The sequence below is a fragment of the Oryctolagus cuniculus genome, chromosome 6 (genome assembly GCF_964237555.1).
Source record: "Oryctolagus cuniculus chromosome 6, mOryCun1.1, whole genome shotgun sequence".
In the NCBI taxonomy this organism is placed as follows: Eukaryota; Metazoa; Chordata; class Mammalia; order Lagomorpha; family Leporidae; genus Oryctolagus; species Oryctolagus cuniculus.
In genome coordinates, this window is record NC_091437.1 from 77,335,368 (window position 1) to 77,360,601 (window position 25,234).

General features: G+C 41.2%; 1 protein-coding gene across 6 annotated transcripts in view; it reads right to left on the minus strand.

Annotated features, from left to right (window-relative positions):
* The window catches only part of RB1CC1 (RB1 inducible coiled-coil 1), a 102,621-nt gene that overhangs the window by 66,674 nt on the left and 10,713 nt on the right, over positions 1 to 25,234 (minus strand). For all 6 annotated transcript variants that reach the window (XR_011389989.1, XR_011389988.1, XM_051843730.2 and 3 more), the window contains exons 2-3: positions 3,222 to 3,334; positions 2,181 to 2,302 (exon numbers count right to left, since the gene is read on the minus strand). Coding sequence is in view for 4 of the 6 variants with exons in the window: in XM_051843730.2 (XP_051699690.1) it covers positions 2,181 to 2,251 (71 nt within the window). In the remaining 2 variants the exon portion in view is untranslated. The remainder of the gene's footprint in view (positions 1 to 2,180; positions 2,303 to 3,221; positions 3,335 to 25,234) is intronic.

The window sequence follows — 25,234 nt, forward strand, 5'->3', positions numbered from 1 at the left end:
TTCCATACCTCTATATATTATAAGTAACAAAGTTACTTGTAACAGAAATGGCTTGTAATAATTTTGGTGTCAGATTTTTAATTTTATATTTGTTACTCTTATGGAAACTATAAAAATATAAGCAGGTTTGGAAATTATATTCACTATTTATTTTTCTTCCCTGTTTAGGCTCAACATCTAATGGGTTAGGCGTCCACTTATAATTCCAGCATCTCATATCAGAGTGCCAGTTCAACTCCCTGCTACTCTGCTCCCAATCCAGTTTCCTACCAGGGAAAGCAGTGTGAGACAGTCCAAGTGTTTGTCCCCTGCCACCCATGTGGGAGCTCCTAGATGCTGATTTGACCTAGCCCAGCCCTAGGCCATAATGGCCACCCCTCTCAGTGTCATTCTGGTTCCAAATAAAGAAATTATTTAAAAAGTATGTATGTGGGGCCAGCGCTGTGGCACAGTAGGTTAATACCCTGGCCTGAAGCACCGGCATCCCATATGGACACCGGTTCAAGTTCTGGCTGCTCCACTTCTGATCCGGCTCTCTGCTATGGTCTGGGAAAGGAGTGGAAGATGGCCCAAGTCCTTGGGCCCTGCACCCACATGGGAGACCCAGAAGAAGCTCCTGGCTCCTGGCTTTGGATCGGCACAGCTCAGGCCGTTGTGGTCTATTGGGGAGTGAACCATCAGATGGAAGACCTCTCTCTCTCTCCGCCTCTCCTCTCCGTGTAACACTGACTTTCAAATAAAATAAATAAATCTTAAAAAAAAAAAAAAAAGTACACATGTAACATACCCTTCCTCCTATGACAGCTGTCCCCATTTTTCAAAAATAAAAGATATTCTAAGGTAACTACAGATAACATCAATATATTGCATGTATTGCTAGGTGGGAAAAATAACAAGATGAGATTTGGGATGTTTTTAATACAAAGAAAAGTTCAATGTTTGAAGAGACAAATATATTTACCCTGGTGGACAATACAACGTATATGTGTACATGTACTGAAGCATCAACACATAATACATCATAAATAGGTACAAGTTTTATGTCTGTTAAAATTTGAGGAAAATAAAAATTTTTTAAAGAGAACATTCTGGGGGCTGGTGCTGTGGCCTAGCAGGTAAGGTCGCTACTTGCAATGCCAGCATCCCATATGGGTGCCGGTTTGAGTCCCAGTTGCTCCACTTCCAATCCAGCTCTCTGCTATGGCCTGGAAAGCAGTGGAAGATGGCCCAAGTGCTTAGGCCCCTGCACCTGTGTGGGAAGCCCACAAGAAGCTCCTGCCTTTGGATCAGTGCAGCTCTGGCAGCTGCAGCCATCTGAGGAGTCCACCAGAGTATGGAAGACCTCTCTCGCTCTCTGCCTCTTCCTCTTCCTCTCTGTGACTCTGCCTTTCAAATAAATAAATAAATCTTTGTTAGAGAGAGAGACCATTCCAGAGCCGGTGTTGTGCCACAGCAGATTAAGCCTCTGCCTGTGAACCAAGCATCCTACACTGGGGCCAGTTAGAGACTCAGCTGCTCCACTTCCGATCCATATCCCTGAATGGGCTTGGAAAAGCAGTAGAAGATGGCCCAAGTCCTTGGGCCCCTGTACCCACATGGAAGACCAGATAGAAGTTTTGTGCTCCTAGCTTTGGACTGGTTTATCCCCAGTCATTTGGGAAGTGAACCAGCAGATGAAAGGTCTCTCTCCCTCCCTCCCTCTCTCTCTTCTCTCTCTGTCTCTTTCAAATAAAAAAAAAAAATACTTAAAAAAAAGAGAGACATTACTTGGCCAATTATTTGAAATCCCTGTAAATAACGAGAATGATCAGGCATATGAATCCTAATAATTTAGCTAAAATTACTAAACTTAATATGTTTTCAAAACAAAACCTATTGCCTTCATTCATGTAAAGTAATAAAAAACAAATTGCCAAAAAGTGAGTACTTAAAATGACAGTGTCAGCATGAAACGAGTTTGTTTTGAGGTAGGTTTGTTTATTGTAAATAATATATTCATGCAAATGAAAGCACAACTTAAAGAATGTAATTTTAATATTTCACATACAACTCTAAATGTAAAATGTCAAGGTATAAAATGTAAACCAGGCCACACATGGAGTCTTTTCTCAAAATCTAAATATATTTTTTGCAAACACACAAAACACAAAACTGATGGGAATAAATGTAAAATAACTCACGTTTGCACTGTAAGTTCAGTGTCAAATGTTAGAGTAGTTCCAGTGTTAACCAGAAATACATATAACTTCATGATGATTTCTCTGGATTCTGTGAGATAATACCTCACCCTCTGATATGGTTACTAAAGGAAGCCAAGAAAATTCATCAATTTTACAAACAAATGTTCAAAGACCTTCATCATTAAGACACAACACACATTTACTATATATTATTTAAACAAGAAAAAAAATGAATTTTAATATCTATTTGGTCAATTCAATACTAAAAAAAAGTAAATAATAAGAAATTAATTAAAAAACAAAAGCAGCAAGGTTCTACTATTGAAAAAATAACTAGTTTTCAGGACAGAGTCCACTAGTGAGAACAAAACTTCATAAGTATATTCCACAGTTTTCTGTATTAAAAATATTTTATCAGAAAATAAAATATTTGATCATACATCTAATCCCCAAAAGTTCTTTCCCAACTTCTTTAATACAATAAAAAAGACTAATTATAGGAACAAATTTATTAATAGCAAGAGTAGCCACTATTCACTAATTAGGAGAAACAAATCACAATTCCTTCCCCTACTTGCATATTATTGTGTGTCACACCTCTATACTGATCAAGAAAACTCTGGTCCTCTACCACCTTGTGCAACAGAAAGAACTGAGGTTCTAGAAATCAGAATATTTAACACAACTCTACCATTAACTTCTCCATTATAAACCTTAACTATTAAATAAAGCTTCCTCATTTATAAAACTAAAACATATAAACCCACAAAATTCAAGATCTGGTTACTTTTTTAAAACTGGAGATCAAAATCCCAACAACTCATTAACAAAAATGGTTAAAAGACAACAAATAAGTTTCCAGGAACTAGAAGTAACACTTGTTTTATGCTTTTTCCTTATAGTGAAACAATCAACAAAGAAGGAAATGATCAACAAAGAAGGAAGGAAAAAGCAAGGAAGGCCTTAAATTTAAGACTTCCAAAATTATTTTAAATGCATTTGATGAAAACATGTAATATAAAGAGAAGACCTGTGACTTACCGTCAGGCACTGTAACAGGGACTACTTTTCCTTAAATAGCTGATTAAAACTGGCTTATGTCTGCTTTGCTTGGTGTTGGCAACTGGATGGTCTTACTGGTTAAGCTAAGAGAACTGTAAAACAAAAAATTCTGGATGACTATAGAATAAGCAAGTCAATATGTAACAATGATACAGTCACTATTCTGTTCTTCTGAAATTACCATCTATGAGAGCAATCTCAGTCCCTTTTGCTACGTAGGTATCCACTGAAACCACAACTACATGACTTTGACCCCTTGACTCCATTAAGACTTCAAACAAAAGTCACCAATGAACTCCTGTTTCTACAATCATTTCATAGTCCTGAAAATATAAGAAAGAAGAACCCAGGCCATAGAGTCAGTCATCCTAGCTTTGGATCTGGCCCCATTAATGGCAGCTTGATGACCTTGACAAGTACATTACTTGTTTCAGTTTCCTCTTTTGTAAATAGGAATAAAAGTACTAACTGTAGCAGAAAATCTCTAAGATAACACTAATTATCTGTGCCACCTCCATTTCCTAGTATCTACACTCTATTGGAATTCCTTCCTTCCAACCTGTAAGCAGGGTCTGTAATCTACTTCTCTCTCTCTCTCTTTTTTAAGAATTATTTTATTTGAAAGACAGAGATACAGAGAGGTAGAGCCAGAAAGAGAGAGAGACATCTTCCATTCCACTAGTTCACTCCCCAAATGACTGCAACGACCAAAGCTGAGCTAATCCAAAGCCAGGAGCCAGGAGCTTCTTCTAGGTCTCCCACGAGGGTACAGGGGCCCAAGGACTTGGGCCATCTTCTACTGCTTTCCCAGGCCATAGCAGAGAGCTGGATTGGAAGTGGAGCAGCAGGGACTAGAACCGGCGCCCACACGGGATGCCTACACTTCAGCCCAGGGCGTTAACCTGCTGTACCACAGCGTCAGCCCTGTAATCTACTTCTAACTAATAAAATATGGCAAAGTGAATGTTATATACATGACTGATAATCAAAATTGTTAACTAGTATCTTAACAGCTAACTCTGCCTTACCAGCTTGGAGGCAGTAAACAACCATATGGAGAGGGCCAACAGTCAGCAAGAAGCTGACTCAGCGGTGGCCTCAGTCTCATAATCCTCAAGGAATTAAATTCAACATAATTACGTGACACTGGAAGCAGATTCTTTCCTGGTTGAGCCTTGGACATGACAGCAGGCCCTGCCAACACCTTGACTGTATAGTTGTAGAGAAATCTTTTAGCAAGGGACTCAGCTAAGACATGTCCGCAATCTCTGAAATAAATTTAAGTTTCAAACAGCCAAGTTAATAGTAATTTATTATTAAGCAATAGGTGATACAATACAACCACATCATTGAAGTGTCAGAGAATGATAAAAAACTTTTATGTGGTAGCATGGTCCCTGGCAAATAAGTCACCTCTACAATGTCTGCCTGGAATCTTAGCTCTCCTTACTCACCTTAGCACAGAAAAGCTCACCAACTCCTAAGGCTACAATATTCCTCTTAACTACTGACTCCTACATCTAGATCAACTGTCTCCTGAATTATCAATCCAACCCTTCTCAAACATAACAGATCCAAATTTATTTCCTCTGTGCTGATCTTCAACATTACTGTCTCTAAAACTGAACTCCTTATCTTCTCTGCCCCCTAAACCACCTTGCTTTTCATCATCTTCTTTGATGATGGATTCTACATCCCATTTCACACATGCTATTCTAACTCTCTCAGCAGATAAACATCAAGAAATCGGTCACTTAAATATTTATTGACCATCCATCCCTATTCACATTGCTACTACCTTCACTGTTCTTCATCCACAAAGCTTCTCAACCTGCTCTTATTTCCTCAATTTCTGCTATACCATCCTCTGCATTCCTCCAAAGATATCTTCTAAATGGTAGGATGACCCAGTTGTTCTGCTTGAAATTCAAGATTACGGGGCCAGTGCTGTGGTGTACCCAGGTAAAGCTGCTGCCTGTAGTGCCGGCATCCTATTTGGGCGCTGGTTCGAGTTCCAGCTGATCCACTTCCAATCCAGCTCTCTGCTATGGCCTGGGAAAGCAGTAGAAAATGGCCCAAGTCCTTGGGCTCCTGCACCCACGTGGGAGACCTGGAAAAAGCTCCAGGCTCCTGGCACAGCGCCAGCCGTTGCGGCCAACTGGGGAGTGAACCAGTAGGTGATGGAAGACCTCCCTTCTGTCTCTGCCTCTCCTTCTCTTTCAAATAAATATATAAATAAATAGCCTTAAAAAAAAAAGAAATTCAATCACAGTTTTTTGAGAATTTACTATATCCCAAGAAACTATTCTAAATATTTCATTAAATGAAATGTTCGTTAGAGTCTCATAGAACCCATAAGGGGCAAGCATTTGATGCAACAGTTAAACTGCCAGCTGATGCCTAGCTATATCCCACTTCTGGAGTGCCTGGGTTCAGGTCCTGGCTTTGCTAACAAATCCCAGCTTTTTAATAATTCATAACCTGGAACACAGCAGGAAATTGCACAAGTGCATGGGATATGTGGACTGAGTTTCCAGCTCCCAGCTTTTTACCTGACCCTGTCCCATAAATTGCAGGCATTTGTAGTTAAAAACAGATGAGAGTTGTCTCTCTTTCACTTTCTTTAAAATGGATATATAAAAGTTCGTCTTAAAATTTTCTTTGAGGGGCCAGTGTTTTGGCATGGAAGGTTAAGCCTCCACCTCAGTGTCAGCATCCCATGTGAGTGCTGGTTCAAGTCCAGGTTGCTTCACTTCCAATCCAGCTCCCTGCTAATGCTCCTGGGAAAGCACCAGACCGTGGCCCAGGTGCTTGGAAACCTATACCCGCATGGGAGATCTGAAGAGGCTCCTGGCTTTGGCCTGGCCCAGCCCCAGCCATTGTGGCCATTTGGGGAGTGAACCAGAGGATGCAAGATCTCATTCATACTCTCCCTCACCACCACTTTATCTCCGCCTTTCGAATAAATAAATCTTTTTAAAAATTTTTGTTTTAATTCTTTAAAGCAGATATTATTGTGACCGTCACTTTGCGGGTAAGCAAATAATTCAGGAGTTAAATGCCACAGCTTAATGAGTGAAACTTCAAATCCAGGCACTCCAACTCTACACCATTTCATGCCTTTACACATTCTAACAATATTCAAGACAGCATGTGGCAGAGGCCTTTGTCTTTTTAATTGTTTCTCATTATGATTAAAACAGTGGTAGTAATCTTTGCAAGGTCAGAAAAAGAACAAGGGAGCCATCTTACTTGGGAATAAAATGTAGTTGTTATCTGCTTGCCTATGAATACTTCAACTTTGGTTACTATCTGCTTATATGTAACCATTTCAGGTTCTGCTTGTTAGTACATGTCAATGATGTTAACCCTTGCCAGACAGCAGACTGCTCAGTATGTGTGTTTAAAATTCTCAGTTAACAGGCCGGCACCGCAGCTCACTAGGCTAATCCTCCGCCTTGCGGTGCCAGCACACACACCAGGTTCTAGTCCCGGTCCAGGCGCTGAATTCTGTCCCGGTTGCCCCTCTTCCAGGCCAGCTCTCTGCTGTGGCCAGGGAGTGCAGTGGAGGATGGCCCGATTACTTGTGCCCTGTACCCCATGGGAGACCAGGAGAAACACCTGGCTCCTGCCATCGGATCAGCGCGGTGCGCCAGCCGCAGTGCGCCAGCCGCGGCAGCCATTGGAGGGTGAACCAACGGCAAAGGAAGACCTTTCTCTCTCTCTCACTGTCCACTCTGCCTGTCAAAAAATAAAAAAAATAAAAAAATTCAGTTAACTATGTTCGTACAATAATTGTATCAATCCAGTGGCCACCACGTAAGGTTAGAATATCCAACCAAATGCATACATGTAACCATATAAGGGGCTAAAACCATATATAAGGAAAAACCCTTTTTTGTTTGGGGTTTAAGATTTTGGATAAGAAATTCCACCTGGGCCCTATGCCAGCATAATAAATAACTACTTCCTGTTAAAAGGCCTTGGTGTCTTCTCTCAGTATACTAATCCTGCTACAAGCAAACATAAATATAGCTTCTCTCTCTCCACCACAACTTCCTACCCTCAGCCTTCTGCCACCCCAACTTTTCCCTCCCAAATATCACATCAATTAAATTCCTCTACAAAGCAGGTTGATAAAATCTGTGATAATTTATCAGGGCGGTTCTCCCAATTCTCTTAATCAGGGGATGAGTTCTTCTCTTGATGCTATGGTCCGTTCCTCTTGCTCTACACATCTTCTCTCACTGATTCAATCAAATAGGCCCAGTTACTTTGTTAGCTGCGCTATGTACTCTACATGTTCTTTTATGCTTGCATACACGGTCCTCATCTCTACTAAATAAACAGATTCTGGGGCCAGCACTGTGGTGTAGAGGGTAAAGCCATTGCCTATAGTGTCAGCATCCCATATGGAAACTGGTTCAAGTCCTGGCTGCTTCACTTCCGATCCAGCACTCTGCTATGACCTGGGAAAGCAGCAGACGATGGCCCAAGTCTTTGGGCCCCTGCACCTGCGTGGAAAGAACCTGAGAAGGCTCCTGGCTCCTGCCTTCGGATGGGTCGGCACAGCTTGGGCCACTGCGGCCAAATGGAGAGTGAACCAGCGGATGGAAGACCTCTCTCTTTGCCTCTCTTCTCTCGTTTAACTCTGACTTTCAAATAAACAAATAAATTTTTAAAATTAATGAATAAACATTTTTTAAAGCTAGAACTATGCTTTCCTCGGGAAGAAAACTAACAAATGGGCCAGCATTGTGGCACAGTGCACAGCTTGTGACACTGACCTCTCATTTTGTAGTACTGGTTCTGAGTCTCGGCTACTCAGCTTCTTAACCATCTCCCTGCTAATGTGTCTGGGAAGGCAGCAGATGATGGCCCAAGTCCTTGTGTCCTTGCCACCCATGTGGGAAACCTGGGTGGAGTTACTAGCTCGTTTCCGCCTTGCCCAGTTCTGGCTGTTTGGGGCATTTGGGGCATGAACCAGGAGATGGAAGATATGTGTGTATGTGTATGTGTGTGTGTGGTATGTGTGTGTATCCCTCTGTCACTCCGCCCTTCAAACAAAAAAATAAATCTTTGATTGTCTATATCATTGGGCAGACTCCTAGCAAGTACCATGTTTGAGATCAAACCCAGGATTTCTTCAACTTGTTCTTTAAGCGAAATCTCTAGGTTTTCCAATATCATTAATTACATGACAATAGTAAGACTTCGGTTCAATATATTTCCCTAATCACTACCAATGATGGGTGATGCAGACACCTGATAAAGACTGCTCTCATTGTTTAGCCCAACTAAATAGATACTACAGTTCTACCTACCTAACATAGATTAAAATATGTCTTGTTATACTATAGATTAGTAGTATCAAATATCTTAATGAATGAGAGAAAATGATTAGGAAACCAATAGAGTAAAGCAGAGAAACAGAATATTCCAGTAACAAAGATATCTTCCTGAGTAATAGTAGGCAAAGTCCTCTGCCAACTCCAGTAGAAAATTACAAGTAAAACAAAGAAAAAAATTGTTATATTACTAAAATTGAGGGTTTCATAACAGCATTATGAAGTGTATCCTGGCTCATATACTTTTCATTAACTTTAAGCACTTTTCCATATTATTGCAAATGCTTCATAATTATCAATATTGTCTAAAAATATTCTAACTTGTAAATTCATCATAATTAACTTACTATCTCCCAGGATTTTTCAATCTCACAGACATATTTTTTTTTTCCTTCTGTACAGTAACACTTCCATAAGACAGGGGGATAGCGTTGTGGCATGGCAGGCTAAGCCTCCACCTACAGCGTCGGCATCCTATATGGGCACCGGTTCATGTCCCAGCTGCTCCTCTTCTGATCCGGCTCTCTGCTATAGCCTAGAAAAGCAGTAGAAGATGGCCCAAGTCCTTGGACTCCTGCACCCGTGTGGGAAGATCGGGAAGAAGCTCCTGGCTTTTGGCTTTAGATCAGCCCAGCTGCAGCCACTGCAGCCATTTGGGGAGTGAACCAACAGATGGCAGACCTTACTCTCTGTCTCTCCCCCTCTCTCTATAACTCTACCTCTCAAATAAATAAAATCTTTAAAAACAATTACTAAAGTAAAGCTGTTAGATTAAACATTTAAATATTTCAAGACCTTTAGAATATGCAATAATTGCTTCTTTTACCAATTTATACACAAGAAATGTACTCGTCAACAAGGTCTCTCTATCCTTGCCAGCATCCTATTTTTAATTGTTTGTCAATATTTCAAGCTTTTATAATTACATGTCATCTTTGATTATTAAACATTATTCATTTCTAGATTGTTTACTATGTTCCAAGTACTACAACAGACATGGAAAGTACCAGTTAGCAAATAAATGCAGTTCTGAGACTACTACAAACCTCAATACTAGAAAAAAGGATAACATCACCATATAGAGTTTCATAGATAGATAGATACAGAAAGAGTAATAAGCAAAGCTTGGGGCTGGTACTGTGGCAGTGCAGGTAAAGTTGATGCCTACAATACCAGTATCCCATGTGGGTGCCTGTTTGTGTGTGTTCCGGCTACACTTAAAGTTCAGCTCCCTGTGGATGGCTTGGGAAAAGCAGCAAAACAAGGTCCAAGTACTTGGGCCCCTGCCATCTATGAGAGACCCATATGGAACTCATGGCTTCAGCCTAGTTCAGTCTTGGCTGTTGCAACAACTGGGGTAGTGAACTAGCAGATAGAAGACCTGTGTCTCTCCCTCTCTTTCAAATTTACGAAGACTTACACAAGGCTATAATCACCCAACTTAATATCTAAGACAAGTACTCAAATGAATTCAATCAGATTTTGTATGAACAAGTGCCAGGTATTCATCATTTGCTCCTAAGTGATAAGAAGCTACTCCTTACCTATTCAAATATGGTATCTCATATTTTCAATCATTCTTAACAGCTATAAGACTGGCAACACTAATCAGAGGCTTCCTTCTGAATAAATATCTACATCTCATTAACTCTCAGCTACATCAAAGACCTACCAAAGAATAGAACAGAAAAAAACTGGCACAGTAAGACAAGGCATCATTTCCACGTGGGTCGATAGCACTTGTAGTCTTAAAAAAAAAAAAAAAGTCAGGTTTGTGGCTTTTGTGGCCACAAATGTTCTTTTTTTATTCCACATATGCGACTTAAGATAAATAAAAATGACTGCTAACATATAATGAGCGAACTTATTACACACCACACATTAAATTAATAAGTTTTATATGTATCACTTCATTTTTCAAATGTGTAAAATGTTAATATCATTACTGTTTCCATTTGCAGGTAGGAAACAAATTTAGAAGTTACTTGATTTGCCTTAAGGAATCCGAGTCTTAGCAAATAAAAATTCTAGGAGCTAGAACACAGATTCATTCAATATGAACAGCACCAGTTGGGGCCTGCACTGTGGCATAGCAGGTAAAGCTGACGCCTGCAGTACAGGCATCCCATATGGGTGCCAGTTCGAGTCCTGACTGCTCCACTTCTGATCCAGCTCTCTGCTATGGCTTGGGAAAGCAGCAGAAGATGGCCCAAGTTCTTGGGTCCCTGCACCACATGGGAGGCCCTGAAGAAGCTCCAGGCTCCTGGCTTCCAAATGGCCCAGCTCCAGCCATTGCAGCCGTTTAAGGAGTGAACCAGTGGATGGAAGACAGAGTACAGTTTAAAAACTTGGCATGGGAGCCCCAAATCACCTTAGACTGGGTGGTAAAAATACTACTTTAAGTGTTAAAGTGATCATATGGATTGGATTGAGTGTCTGGTAATAATAATAGAATTAAAAAGAAGATCCAACATAGGAAGCAGTCCACACAGCAGACTCATAGAATGACAATCATTTTAAATAGCACTCTGACCTCAAAGTCAAGGCATTCTGGTTTGGCTGAAAAGCCCACAAAAGCATTTCAGGCATGAAAAACCAAGACATTGTGGCCAAAAATGTCTTACATAAAGGACTACAGTGGATGAGACCCCAGTGGAAAGAAGCGGTCAAAGGAAGTGGTACTTTTCTCTGAAGGGAGGAGAGAACTTCTACTTTGCTTATGGCCTTGTCTAAACACTGATGGAGTTTGTGGATTCAAAAGGATTCTATAGCCTAGGCAGCGCATGTCAAGAGCTTCAGGTGATCACTGATGACATACATAAGAGTTTTAATTGTTAAATCAACAGTAAGAGTCATTGTGCACTAACTTCCCATGCAAGACCTCTGTACTCAGAGTTGTATTATAATTATGTCTAAGTGCTTACAAAAGACATATCATTCTTGGTGCTTCTGTAAAGTTAATTAGGTTTCTAAAAAAAAAAAAAAAAAAAAAGCTGGAGGGAGAAACTGACTTCAAGAGGCAATGACTTCGAACAGCCCTGGTCTAGACTGTTGAGGAACAGTTTTGTTGTTTTCGTGCAAATTGTTGAACTCTACTTAGTATAGAGTTGGTCTTTTGTATATAAAGTTAATAAAAAATGGATCTTATTGGAGATTGGGACCTTGGAGAAGTGGGAGGAGGTGGAGTGGGAGAGTGGATAGAGGGCAGGTATGGTGTGGAAGAATCACTGTATTCCTAGAGTTGTACTTTGTGAAACGCTTGAAGTTTGTGTTCCTTAAATGAAAGGTTTCTTGTGGGGGGGGAGGGTGGCATAAAATATATTCTCACAAAAAAAGCACTCATTTTTAAATAAAAACAAAATTCAAAGTATACAGTTACATTTCATTGGATTTCCTTTAAAGATAATGATATTGTCAGCACAGCAACAGCTTCCACTGACTGATTGCTCAAAGTTCAGTTATTTCCCAAAGCCACACAGCAAGAAAGTAGTACAACCAGAGTTGTACTAAATGGATCAATATGGAAAAAAGAACATTATCATACTATTGAACAATAAAATCCCTTACATGTAAATACATGTAATAAGAACTAATTCTATGATCTGGAATTTTGCGAACCCTTTAGAAATCTCAACACCTTTTGTCCTCCCACTGATTTCACCACTTTATATGACCATTTTAGGTCATGGGATAACAAGATTTCCTTGGTCCACAAATTAAAAGACAATTCACGGCCGGCGCCACGGCTCACTAGGCTAATCCTCCGCCTTGCGGCGCCGGCACACCGGGTTCTAGTCCCGGTCGGGGCGCCGGATTCTGTCCCAGTTGCCCCTCTTCCAGGCCAGCTCTCTGCTGTGGCCAGGGAGTGCAGTGGAGGATGGCCCGATTACTTGTGCCCTGTACCCCATGGGAGACCAGGAGAAACACCTGGCTCCTGCCTTTGGATTAGCGGGGTGCGCTGGCCGCAGCGCGCTGGCCGCGGTGGCCATTGGAGGGTGAACCAACGACAAAGGAAGACCTTTCTCTCTGTCTCTCTGTCCACTCTGCCTGTCAAAAAAAAAAAAAAAAAAAAAAAGGCAATTCACAGCATGTAGCAAAGACTAGAAATTCCACACCTGGGCAGGCTGGCAGTATGAATTACTCTGGGAATATGTACACTGAAAATTTCATAGATAAAAGAAATGTACACAGAAGAACCAAAGCTCAAGGTAAAAACATTAACCTCACCTTTGCACCCTTACCTACTTCCTATCCGAGCAGCCTCCTGCTGCCTAGGGCATACACTGAAGCCTTATATACACAGTTGCTGCCACTGCTGAACAAGTGCAGGGCAGAGAAGAATACAATCTCAGCCCGGGAGTGGGAGCCCCAACAAACCATCTGGCCTTCCACTCAGCTTTCAGGAAGATGAGAAGAGTGATTCAGGACCTGTGAATCTCTTAAAAGTAAAATGATTGTGGCCTCCACTCCCAGGCTGCCAGGCCCATCCCCTACAGGTAATCCATCTAAAACAGGGCAAGTATCCAACTGATGGCAACATGGCACAAAGAATGCCCGCTACCACTGGATAGCCTGTACTGGATAAAGTGGTCCTGACAAAGAGTTTTCTCTCTTGTTATTTAAGAACCTTCATCACAGCCTCAATTTCTCCTTTTACCAAAGTCTAAAATAGGTAGCCACGGTACTTCAAAGAAAAAGTTTGGGAGGCTGGCGCCGTGGCTCACTAGGCTAATCCTTCGCCTTGCGGCGCCGGCACACCAGGTTCTAGTCCCGGTTGGGGCGCCGGATTCTGTCCCAGGTGCCCCTCTTCCAGGCCAGCTCTCTGCTGTGGCCAGGGAGTGCAGTGGAGGATGGCCCAGGTGCTTGGGCCCTGCACCCCATGGGAGACCAGGAAAAGCACCTGGCTCCTGGCTCCTGCCATCGGATCAGTGCGGTGCGCCGGCCACGGCGGCCATTGGAGGGTGAACCAACGGCAAAGGAAGACCTTTCTCTCTGTCTCTCTCTCTCACTGTCCACTCTGCCTGTCAAAAAATAAAAAAAAAAAAGAAAAGAAAAAGTTTGGGAATTCTGCTCTAAAGCTTTATCAATTGTACCTATCAGTGAGAGTTGCATGTACCTCAGCTACTACCAGGCATCTAATTCTCAAGGGCTGAAGCCTCCTAGAAAACTCACACAATTTGTAACAATAACACCATATGGGAGTGACGGAAATAACAGAAGAGAAGTCACTCAGGAAATGCCCAATTTCCCAGTTTTCTTTCTAATAGACCACAGACTGATCAAGGATTGACTATAGAAACGACGTCTTCTTTAACTTAAAGTGGAAGGGAAAAGGTGAGAATCAAAGAAGCTATTTCCATTACCTAGTCCCATCATTACTTTTGAATATCCAAAGATGTGACTACTTCCTCCACAAAACTGGTAAAATATGACATTACAAGAGGGGTAAAAAGGATACTATGAGCATTTTTAGCCTTTAAAAGTGTTCTGGGAACCTGCCTCATGGTGCAGCAGTAAGCCTCTGCTTCTGACGCCAGTATCCCCTAACAGAGCGCTGGTTCAAGTTCTTTTGCGGGATAAGTACCGACTGCACTACTTTTTTTTTTTTTTTTTTTTTTGACAGGTAGATTGGACAGTGAGAGAGAGAGACAGAGAGAAAGGTCTTCCTTTGCCGTTGGTTCACCCTCCAATGGCTGCCACACCGCGCTGATCCGACAGCAGGAGCCAGGTACTTATCCTGGTCTCCCATGGGGTGCAGGGCCCAAACACTTGGGCCATCCTCCACTGCACTCCGTGGCCACAGCAGAGAGCTGGCCTGGAAGAGGGGCAACCGGGACAGAATCCGGCGCCCCGACCAGGACTAGAACCCGGTGTGCCGGTGCCGCAAGGTGGAGGATTAGCCTAGTGAGCCGCCGCGCCGGCTGACTGCACTACTTTCAATCCAGCTTCATACTGATAACACCTAGGGAGGCAGCAGGAAGACGGACGAAGCACTTCAGCGCTTGTCACTCACACAGAAGACCCAAATGGAGTTTCAGTTTTCGTTTCAATTTGGTCCATCTCTGGCTACTGCAGCCATCTGGGGTGTCAACAACCAAACGGAATATACCTCATTGTCTTTCCCTTTCTGTCACTTTACATTTCTACTACATCAGCCATCTAGGGAGTAAACCAGAGGATGGAGGACTTCTCTCTGTCTTTACGTCTCTCTGTAACTCTGCCTGTCAAATAAATCTTTTAAAAAAATTCCCATAAATTGGTTTTTTATTTTTTAATTTTTTTTATTTGACAGATAGAGTTAGACAGTGAGAGAGAGTGACAGAGAGAAAGGTCTTCCTTCCATTGGTTCACCCCCCAAATAGCCGCTACAGCCGGCACTGCGCCGATCCGAAGCCAGGTGCCAGGTGCTTCCTCCTGGTCTCCCATGCAGGTGCAGGGCCCAAGGACTTGGGCCATCCTCCACTGCCTTCCCGGGCCACAACAGAGTACTGGACTAGAAGAGGAGCAACCGGGACTAGAACCTGGTGCCCATATGGGATGCCAGTGCCACAGGTGGAGGATTAACCTAGTGAGCCACAGTGCTGGCCCCATCCCATAAATTGTTAAAAACCCACTAAAGATTCAAAATAAGCGGACCATAGGCTTGAGTAGGTAATTCAAATTTGGCTAACAAATATTAAAAACATCTGAAACCTCCTCTGTCAAATACATTAAGTAGAAGACAGCATTTTTCACCTATCAAACGAGTAAGTTCAACCAAAGATTTCAAGATTTTCAGCCTAAGAAAAAAAGAGATAAAATGTATAAAATAAGTAAAACTGGAAGCCAGTGAGTGTTGTGGCACAGTGGGTTAAGCTCCCACCCCCAATACCAGCATCCCATATGTGTGCCAGTTCGAGTCCCAGCTGCACCACCTCCAATCCAGCTACCTTCTAATGTCCAGGGGAAAGCAGCAAAAGATGGCCCAAGTGTTTGGGCCCCTGCCACTCATGTGGGATATTTGGATGGAGTTCTAGGCTGCTGAAATATTGTAGCCATTTAGGAAATGAACCAGCCCTGTCTCTATTTCTCTCTACATCTCTCTCTCTATATATAACTCTGCTTTTCAAATAAGTATGTGCTCATGAAAACTACTTTGAAAATACTATTATAAACAAGGAATTTTTCTCTTTCCATTTTTCCACAGCTCTACTGGGAGAGGGTAGAACAGGAGTGACAACCCTAAAGCTCTCAGTCCCCACTGTACCCAATATAGTGAAGAACTGACCTTACCCAGTTACAGGTCTAATCTGTGCCTTCTGGCTACTGGGAGGTGATTCTGAAGCCCCTGGAATATCCAGCCTGATAGGATTACCTTAATTTGCCAGGGAGTTTGAAGACCCACAATAGGAGTTCTGCTCTCCAACATAAAAGGACATCAAAGACATTAGTCTGACCTTCAGGATTGGCTGAAGTCTAAAGATCAGCCACCCAGACAATATGTGTTCGAGCCCCAATAAAAAACACTGGGCATCAAAAACTTTCTTAGCTAGGAACACTCTGTACATGTTAGCACATGGTGGCCAAGGGGAGGTAAATGCTGTTTGACTCCACAGAAGACAAAGGTCAGAAGCTCTGCATTTGGAGCCCTTCCAGATCTTGCTCTCCGCGTATCTTCCTTTGCCTGATTTTAATTTTCATCTTTTGCTATATTGTACTTCTAAGTATAGTGTACTTCCTTTGGTTCTGTGAGCTTTACTAATAAGGATTTTTTTAGAGAGTTGTCATGAGGAATCTGCAATTTATAGTCAGCTGGTATAGAGTGAGGGCAGTCTTTTTCCTTCGTTCTCTAGAGTAAGCTAAATTCACTGCACTGCACAGCCATATTGTAGTTTTAGAAAGGAAGCTTTGCAGAAACAGCTGATTCTAAATTAGAAAATATACCAATCATATAAGCCTGGAACAGCTTAATATGCCATAAAATGAGGAAGCTATCAAAAGACTAATGAGATCATGGCAAAAGGGCAGAGATCAACTTTTTTTTTTTTTTGAGATTTAAAAAGCAAGATTTATTAGAATCAAAGACCTCCGCCAGAGCAGCATAGTTGGGGTGGAGATTAGGTTGGCTATGATGGGGCAGTTTGAACATGAAAAAAATGATCGCAAAAAAGTAAATAGCATCTAACCAATAAAAATTCAAGTATTCATAATAGTAATAATATTTTCAAAAACCCTCAGTGTGCTAGGACAGATCTCATTATAAAAACTGAAGGAGGGGGGTAGGCATTTAGCACAGTAATTCAGACACTGCTAGGGACACCTGCATCCCATATTTGAGTGCCTGGGTTCCAGTCTGGGCTACTCCACTTCTAACCACTTTCATGCTAACAGACTTGGATATATGCCACCCAAATGAGACCTGGACTGAGTTCTAGGCTCCCAGCTTTGGCATGGCCCAACCCCACCAAGTTGTGGGCATTTCTTAAGGCAACCAGTGGATGGAATCTCTTCATACTTACCCCAAAATGTCTATTTACAGTTGATTTGATTTAGAATCCAAATGTTATATGTTATATTTATTCTGTCTCTTATTTCTCTCCTAACCTGTAAAAGTCCTCTATTCTCTTTTCTTTTTGAAACTATTTGCTGAAAAGATTAACTCATTGTAACATGGAATGCTCATAGAATTCTAAGTTTAGATGATTGTTTCTATTCCATAATGCCTATAAACTGTAAATTACAGATAAATGTAAAATTTGAATTAATTTTATAAAATCATAGTTTCTATAAGTGTATATACAGTAGAAACACACAAACTTCCACAGTGCACCAGTACCTAACCAATAAGGACACTTCAAAATGACATGGAGGCCGGCGCTGCGGCTCACTAGGCTAATCCTCCGCCTTGCGGCACCGGCACACCAGGTTCTAGTCCCGGTTGGGGCGCCGGATTCTGTCCCAGGTGCCCCTCTTCCAGGCCAGCTCTCTGCTGTGGCCACGGAGTGCAGTGGAGGATGGCCCAAGTGCTTGGGCCCTGTACCCCATGGGAGACCAGGATAAGTACCTGGCTCCTGCCATTGGATCAGCATGGTGCGCCGGCCGCAGCACACCAGCCGCAGCGGCCATTGGAGGGTGAACCAATGGCAAAAGGAAGACCTTTCTCTCTGTCTCTCTCTCTCACTGTCCACTCTGCCTGTCAAAAAAAAAAAAAAAAAAAAGACATGGAAAAATGGAACTGAAAGATTAATTTATCCTCATGCAGTTTTTTCAATCTGTGCACAACATTCTCACAATATGCATTTTCCATTACCTTTATCAAGATCACTCATAAAAAGGCTAGAGGATACCGAAAGGCCAGAAAAATGGAAAAAAGTCCCACTGCTCTCTTGCACACAAGCTATCGCGTGGTCAAGCAAAAGAGATAGTGCCCCACTTCTGCTTACACAGATCACCACTTTTTATCACCTAAATCTCTTAATAAAGCTCCCTGATCTCAAATTCTCACTGAGCTCCTTCACAACTAAATTCTTTGCTTAAAAATGTTTTTTTAGGGGGCAGCACTATAGCACAGTGGATTAAAGCCCCAGCCTGCAGTGCCGGTATCCCTTATGGGCACAGGTTCTAGACCCAGCTGCTCCACTTCCAATCCAGCTGCCTGCTAATGTGCCTGGGAAAGCAGTGGAGGACCGCCCAAGTCCTTGGGTACCTGCACCCATGAGGAAGGCCTGTAAGAAGCTCCTAGCTCCTGGCTTCGGACTGGCTCAGCTCTGGCCGTTCCAGCCATTTGGGGAGAAAACCAGAGGATGGAAGACCTCTCTTTCTCTACCTCTCTCTGTATCTCTGTTTTCAAAGACATAAAACAAATCTAAAAAATTACTTTCTTTAAATATGTTCTTAGAACAGGGATGCTGTTTTCAGTTTTAGGTGGCTTTAGCTTTGGTTTAGCTTCACACAACAAGAATAATGGATTTAAAACATTCCATTCTTTCATATTTCTCAAATTGGATACAATCAGACAATGAGTTTATATTAATAAAAATTTAATGATGTATATGGCTAACAGTACAAATAAAACATTTATTCATGCTGTTTTAAATTCTAATTTAAAAGAAATGTTATGAGACCTATACTAATACCAATTTTGTGTAATCTAAATCAAAATTATAAAATTCTATCGATATGCATCTTCTACAGCCAATCTATGAACCACATGGCTTTACTATCAAAACAAAAATTATAGATTAAAAAACTTCCTCATCAGTATACATTTATCAAATTTTCATTCCTGATATTGTAAATGGGGATGTTAGTAATACCTACCTCAGAGGCTACTGTAAAAAACATGTAAAATAATCCACATAAAGACTTCATATAGGAGCAGGAATTTAGCCTAGTGGTTAACACACCTGCATCTCATAAGAGTACCATGGTTTGGTTCCCAGTTTCAGCTCCTGACTCCAACTTCCTGCTAATGTAGACCCTGGAAGGCAGGAGTAATGGCTCAAGTAATTGGGTTCCTACTACCAACATGGTAGACCTGGAATGAGTTCCGTAGCTCCCAGCTTTGGTCATTTGGGGAGTTAGCCAACGAAAATGGGAGTTCTTTATGTGTGTCTCTGCCTCTCAAACAAATAAAAATCTTAAAATTAAAAAAAAAATTTAATAAAGCTTATTTAGTGCAATGACAACTTAAGAGTAACTATTCCAAAAATGTTATCAAGAGACAAGTGTGGGGAGCAACTCGGACTATACTGTTACTGGAATTAGGACTTATTCTATGCATCTGCTCTCCCACAATATGGCGCTGGGAGAGAAGAAAACAGCTTCTACACAGCTGCCTCCAGTTCAGCCAATAAACTGTAGGACTTGCTCCTGATTGGAGGAGAGCAGCGTACTCGGCGTGTGGGCAGCTGAGTTGGGATTGGCAGAGGAGGACTATAAAGGAGGAGAGAGACGGCATGCACCAGGAACATCTAAGGGGAACATCTAAGGCGAACACCTGTGCAGCCCCCGAGAGAGCCGGCCGGCGGTGTGCCGCTCCCCTGCGGAAGTGGGGAATGTGGCAGGGGGAACCACCCTTCCACGGAGGTGGAAGGGACAGTAGCCAACCCGGGAAGAACCAGCAGCAAACCCGGGGAGGGCCGAGCAGACGAAAGAACAGAGCAGGGTCCTGTGTCGTTCCTCCACGAAGAGGGGGAGCGACAACAAGAAATAATCTTTTAGTATAACAGAAAGCACTGAAAAGCACCTGTTGAGGATTTCACTAGCAGTCTTCTCATAAATGACAAAGCAGAGTTCAAATAGTAAGAGATTATATCCAAGTAGCTGGTTTTTGGCTGTTTCTTTATTAAGTAATGTTTCAGGCTCTTACTTTTTTTTTTTTTTTTAAAAAGCAAATCAATTTGGCTTAATATGGTTTAACATCATATGTGACTAAGTATACCCTGGGTGGGTGGTCCCACTACTGTCACTAACTCTTGAGCCCTCTTTTCCACTTTATTTCTATTAAGTCATCTAATTCACAGTTCGTTCTTCTGCGTAGCTTAGTTCTGAGTAGGATTACATTCTTTCTACATCCAGACTGCATCTAGGAGAACACTATATCTAGGAGAACACTGTTTTCCAAACAGTATGGTAGTTAGTTCTTAGTTTTGAGTTAGTTCTTAGTTCACCACACTAAGAAGATGTCATAACATCTACTCAACTAAGTACAAATTCCTTAGACTAACATTCCACTGCTACCCTCTAAGATCACTAGGTAACGCTCCACAACATTTAAGCTGTTCTATCATAAGACAGAATTGCTTTCAAGCGACTTTACTCATGTCATTCAGCATCTTCCACTTTCCAACCAAGAACTCAGAAACATGAAAGTCTTCCCCAATCTATTGCCTAACATTTTACCATATTCTAAAGCACTTACAGCCCATAGTTCAAATTTCAATCCATGTAAATAGTGTTTAAAGAACATAAATAAAAAAAAGAGAGGAAGAGGCACCAAGATGGTGGAATGAGGAGGGAGCTTACTGCTCAAGTCTAGGAGAACATAGTCGAAAAAAAAAAAAAAAAGTGGAGAGACTGCAATTTCAGGGAAGAGTTAGGGAGCAATTGCAGAGAAAACTCCATGCAAATTAGAGGGACACCATAGATATATGTGGAGGGTGTGGACATGCACAATTCAGGTCCCAAGCAGCTGAGGGCCTCAGCACCATCTTTGTGAGTGAGGTAAGGCCAGATTGCAGCAGCCCCGCCACTGGCAATAAAGCTGTGGGAAGAGTCTGGCTTAGAGCCCTTTGGGGGACAGTACACTTGCCAACCTAGAGGAAAAAAAGGCAGGGAACATTTCTCTGTCCCCAACCAACTGGCACCCATTTCCTGTAACTACCCGAGGGCAGGAGGGTGCCATTTTGGACATAAAAAACAACTGTACCAGCTCATGTCCGCACACCCAGCATCCAGCCCAGAGGAGACATCTGAGTCTGGCTAGAAAAATTAACAGGGAGCTATAATAAATGTATATGCACCTAATTACAGGGCATCTAGCTATTTACAAGAAATGTTGATGGATCTAAAAGGAGACATAGACTCCCATACAATAGTAATGGGGAACTTCAATACCCCACTTTCAGCAATGGATAGATCAATAAGACAGAAAATCAGCAAGGAAACAACAGTTAATCAACACCACAGACCAAATGGACCTAACAGATATCTACAAAACTTTTCAACCTACAGTTGCAGAAAACCCATGCCTGAAACTTTCTCTAGGATAGACCACAAGCCAGACCATAAAGCAAGTCTCTGCAAATTTGAAGGAATTGAAATCATACCATGCATCTTCTCTGACCACAGTGGAATGAATCTGGAGATAAACAACTCAAGAGTCTCTAGAACATATGCAAACACATGGAGACGGAACAGTATGTTCCTGTTGAACAGTGGGTCATTGAAGAAATCAAAAGAGAAATCAAAAAACTATTGAGGAATAGGGTTTTTTTTTTCTCATAGTATTTGTGCTGAGTTAATCTTCTGTGTATAAAGCTAATTGAAAATAGATGTTAGTAAAAAATAAGAATGGGAATAGAAGAAGGAGGGAAAAAAGTGGGAGGGTAGGTACAGTGGGAACAATCACCATTACTGTGTTCCTAAACTTGTATTTATGAAACGCATGAAGTTTGTATACTTGCATAAAAGGTTTATGGGGGGAAAAAGAATAAGCTGCAAAGATAGATAAATAGACAGACAGACAGACAAAACAAGTGTATGGAAGAGAAATGTATCATGAGCTGCATAGTGATGTTTCAGCCAATGACAGAAGATTATGATGGGAGCTGAAATATTCCTACCATATACAGATGTCACAGCTGTCCTGAGGTCATAGAGCAATGCATGTTTGTGCCGTGACAGTGAAAACAAACCTGTTGTCTTGCCAGTTATATAAAAGTATAGCAGTGTAATTGTGGATAGTATATAATCCTGGATAACGGCAATAAATGACTATGTTTTTGGTTAATACAGTTAATATGCTAATTTTTAAATCATTATTTTAGAGCATATGCCTTCTACTCATAAAAAAGATTATCAAAAAACAGATTGCCACATTAGGCCAAGAGCAGATTCCTACATCTTATGTTTACAGAGTTTTTGCTTAGTTTTATCTCACATTGCGTTGTTCATCATGTTCCTAGGAGCAATAGGCTATAGTATGTAAATGTATATATATACACACACACACACACACACACATATATATATATATATATATATATATAAAATGCAGCCTAGGTGTGCAGTAAGCTATGCTATCTGGGTTTGTGTTACTGCGCTTTATGATGTTCACACAGTGATGACACTGCATAATGATAAAAAAAATCATAAATAAATGCTTGATATGCTGTGTTGCCACTTGCCAAATACATTACATTGCCAAACTGTACTGTAAATGACTAGAGAAAAGTTGGTCATTCATTATGCCTCATTTTGAAACACCACGTATTACTAATATATTACCTAGGGATAATGGGCAGTCCAACAGTTTTGAGGCTAAAATCATGGATAAAGACTAAAACAAGAACCAGAAAACTGATGGAGCCAACACTGTGGTATAGTGGGTAAAGCAGCCACAACCGAAATCACAAAGCAAGTAGCTCAAAGAGAATTCACAGGAGTACTATTTATAAGAATGTATAATTCATGCACATATCTATATGCTTCTAATACAAGATGACCCAATAAAGCTGAATTCACTTAAAACATTAAACAAAAGGTGATGTTAGGTACCCAAGTAGATAGTCATCCTGAAATAAAAAATTGGACTGAAGAGATCTGGATTTTAATTCTAGTTTCACACCTTGACAGTAAGTCATCCAATTACTTCAAATCTGCTTCTTTATCTGCAAAATGAAAAAGGTATGCTAGGGGCCAATGCTGTGGCGCAGCAGGTTAACGCCCTGGCCTGAAGCGCCAGCATCCCATATGGGCGCCGGTTCAAGACCTGGCTGCTCCACTTCTGATCCAGTTCTCTGCTGTGGTCTGGGAGGGCAGTGGAGGATGGCCTGGGGCCTTGGGCCCCTAGACCCACATGGGAGACCCTGAGGAGACTCCTGGCTCCTGGCTCCTGGCTCCGGATGGGTGCAGCTCTGGCCACTGTGGGCAATTGGGGAGTGAACCATCGGATGGAAGATCTCTCTCTCTCTGTCTGTCTGTCTCTCTCTCTGTCTGTCTCTCTGTGTAACTCTGACTTGAAAATAAATAAAATCTTAAAAAAAAAAAAGAAAAAGGTATGCTAGATGATTCCTCTAATCTTATTAAAACGCTATGTATTCAGATTATTTATTAAACTCAGTTCTAACAGTTACTAAACAAATATTAATTTTACAAGAAAATGTGTGCCAGTGACCAAAATCAACTCTAGAGCTACACAGTCTGCCTTCCAAAATCCCAATCACATTAAAATAAAAATTACAATATAATTTAATTGTGTTAAATACCCCTGAAAGGGTACATTTAGCAAACCACTGAAATAAGAAAACTACTGCTAAAAAAGAGCTGATCCTTTTATCAACATGAAACTTTTAGGAATGCTCATATGCATTTTCATTTAACATATATAACCCATTTAAATTCCACAAATGGGTCATTCCATGTAATAATAAGGTGTACACAGAAATCGACCACTGTTAAAGGGATTACAAATTTACTTTTAAGTCTTACATAAATCTAGTAGTATTTTAAGTACAATCCTCCTTCAGCAGGATTGATTCCAGGAGCTACCTCTCCCACCTCCACCAAAACCAAAATCTGGGATGCTCAAGTCCCTTATATAAAATGGTACAAAATCTGCATCTAATCCACCCACATATTCCCTGAATATCCTTCTCCAAACTGAAATCATCTCTAAATTACCTAAAATACCTAATATAATGTATATGGTATATACATAGCTGTTATACTATACAGTTTAAGGAATCACTGAAAGGGTGGGGCAGTCTGTGTATGTTCAGTTTGGATATAATTTTTTTTAAACATTTTCCACCAGTAGTTCACTGACTCCACAGATGTGGAACTCAAAGACATAGAAGGCCAACTGTGTTATTTTCAAATGGTAAAGATTTCCTAAAATTTGACATGATGCTCATTTCATATAGAAATTTTCCTAACTTTTAATAAACTAAATCATACTTAACATTGCACAAGATAACACAAACCAATTCTATACTAAAAGTAACAGGTAAGGAACTCAAAAATTGAGATTTTCTTAAAATTACTACATGATCATTTGCCTAAATACTGCCTTTGGTTTTTGTTTCTGAAGAGAGTAATTATCTAACATATACAAGAGGGCTTCAAAGAGTTCATTAAAAAAATCACATTATCTTTTGGCAGGGGCTAGGCAAAGGCCAAGGCCAAAGTCAAAGCCAAGGAGCTTTGGAAATGCTACCCAAGTCTTCCACATAGATGGCAGGAATCCATTTAAATTACCTGGGCCATGACCACTGCTTCCCAAGGTTTACATCAGCAAAAAGCTGGAGTCAGGAGCCAGAGTCAGGTGGGATGTGGTCATCACAACCAGCATCTTAACTGCCAGGTGAACTACCAAATCTTTTACATTATCTCTTTTTTTAAAAAGATTATTTATTTGAAAGTCAAAGTTACACAGAGAGAGGAAGAGAGGCAGAAAAAGAGGTTTTCCATCCACTGGTTCATTTCCCAATTGGCGGCAACAGCCAGAGCTGTACGGATCCGAAGCCAGGAGCTACTTCCGGGACTCCCATATAGGTACAGGGGCCCAAGGTGTTGGGCCATCTTCTACTGCTTTCCCAGGCCAAAGCAGAGAGCTGGATTAGAAGTGGAGCAGCCGGGACTTGAACTGGTGCCCATGAGATGCTGGCACTGCAGGCGGCTTTACCCACTACGCCACAGCACCGAACACACATTATCTTTAAATTCCATGAATTTTTTGTATTGAGACAATGTAGATTACTAAAACATGTCATACATACTATAAACTCACAGTAGTTAACACTGTGGGATTCTGACACATTAATAAGCAGATAATGAAGAAAACAAAGCAGATCCAAACACTTTTTATATGCACACACACAGATATTGTAGTAAAATTTCAAATTGGGGGAAAGGATGAATTTTTTCAATAGCATTACAAAA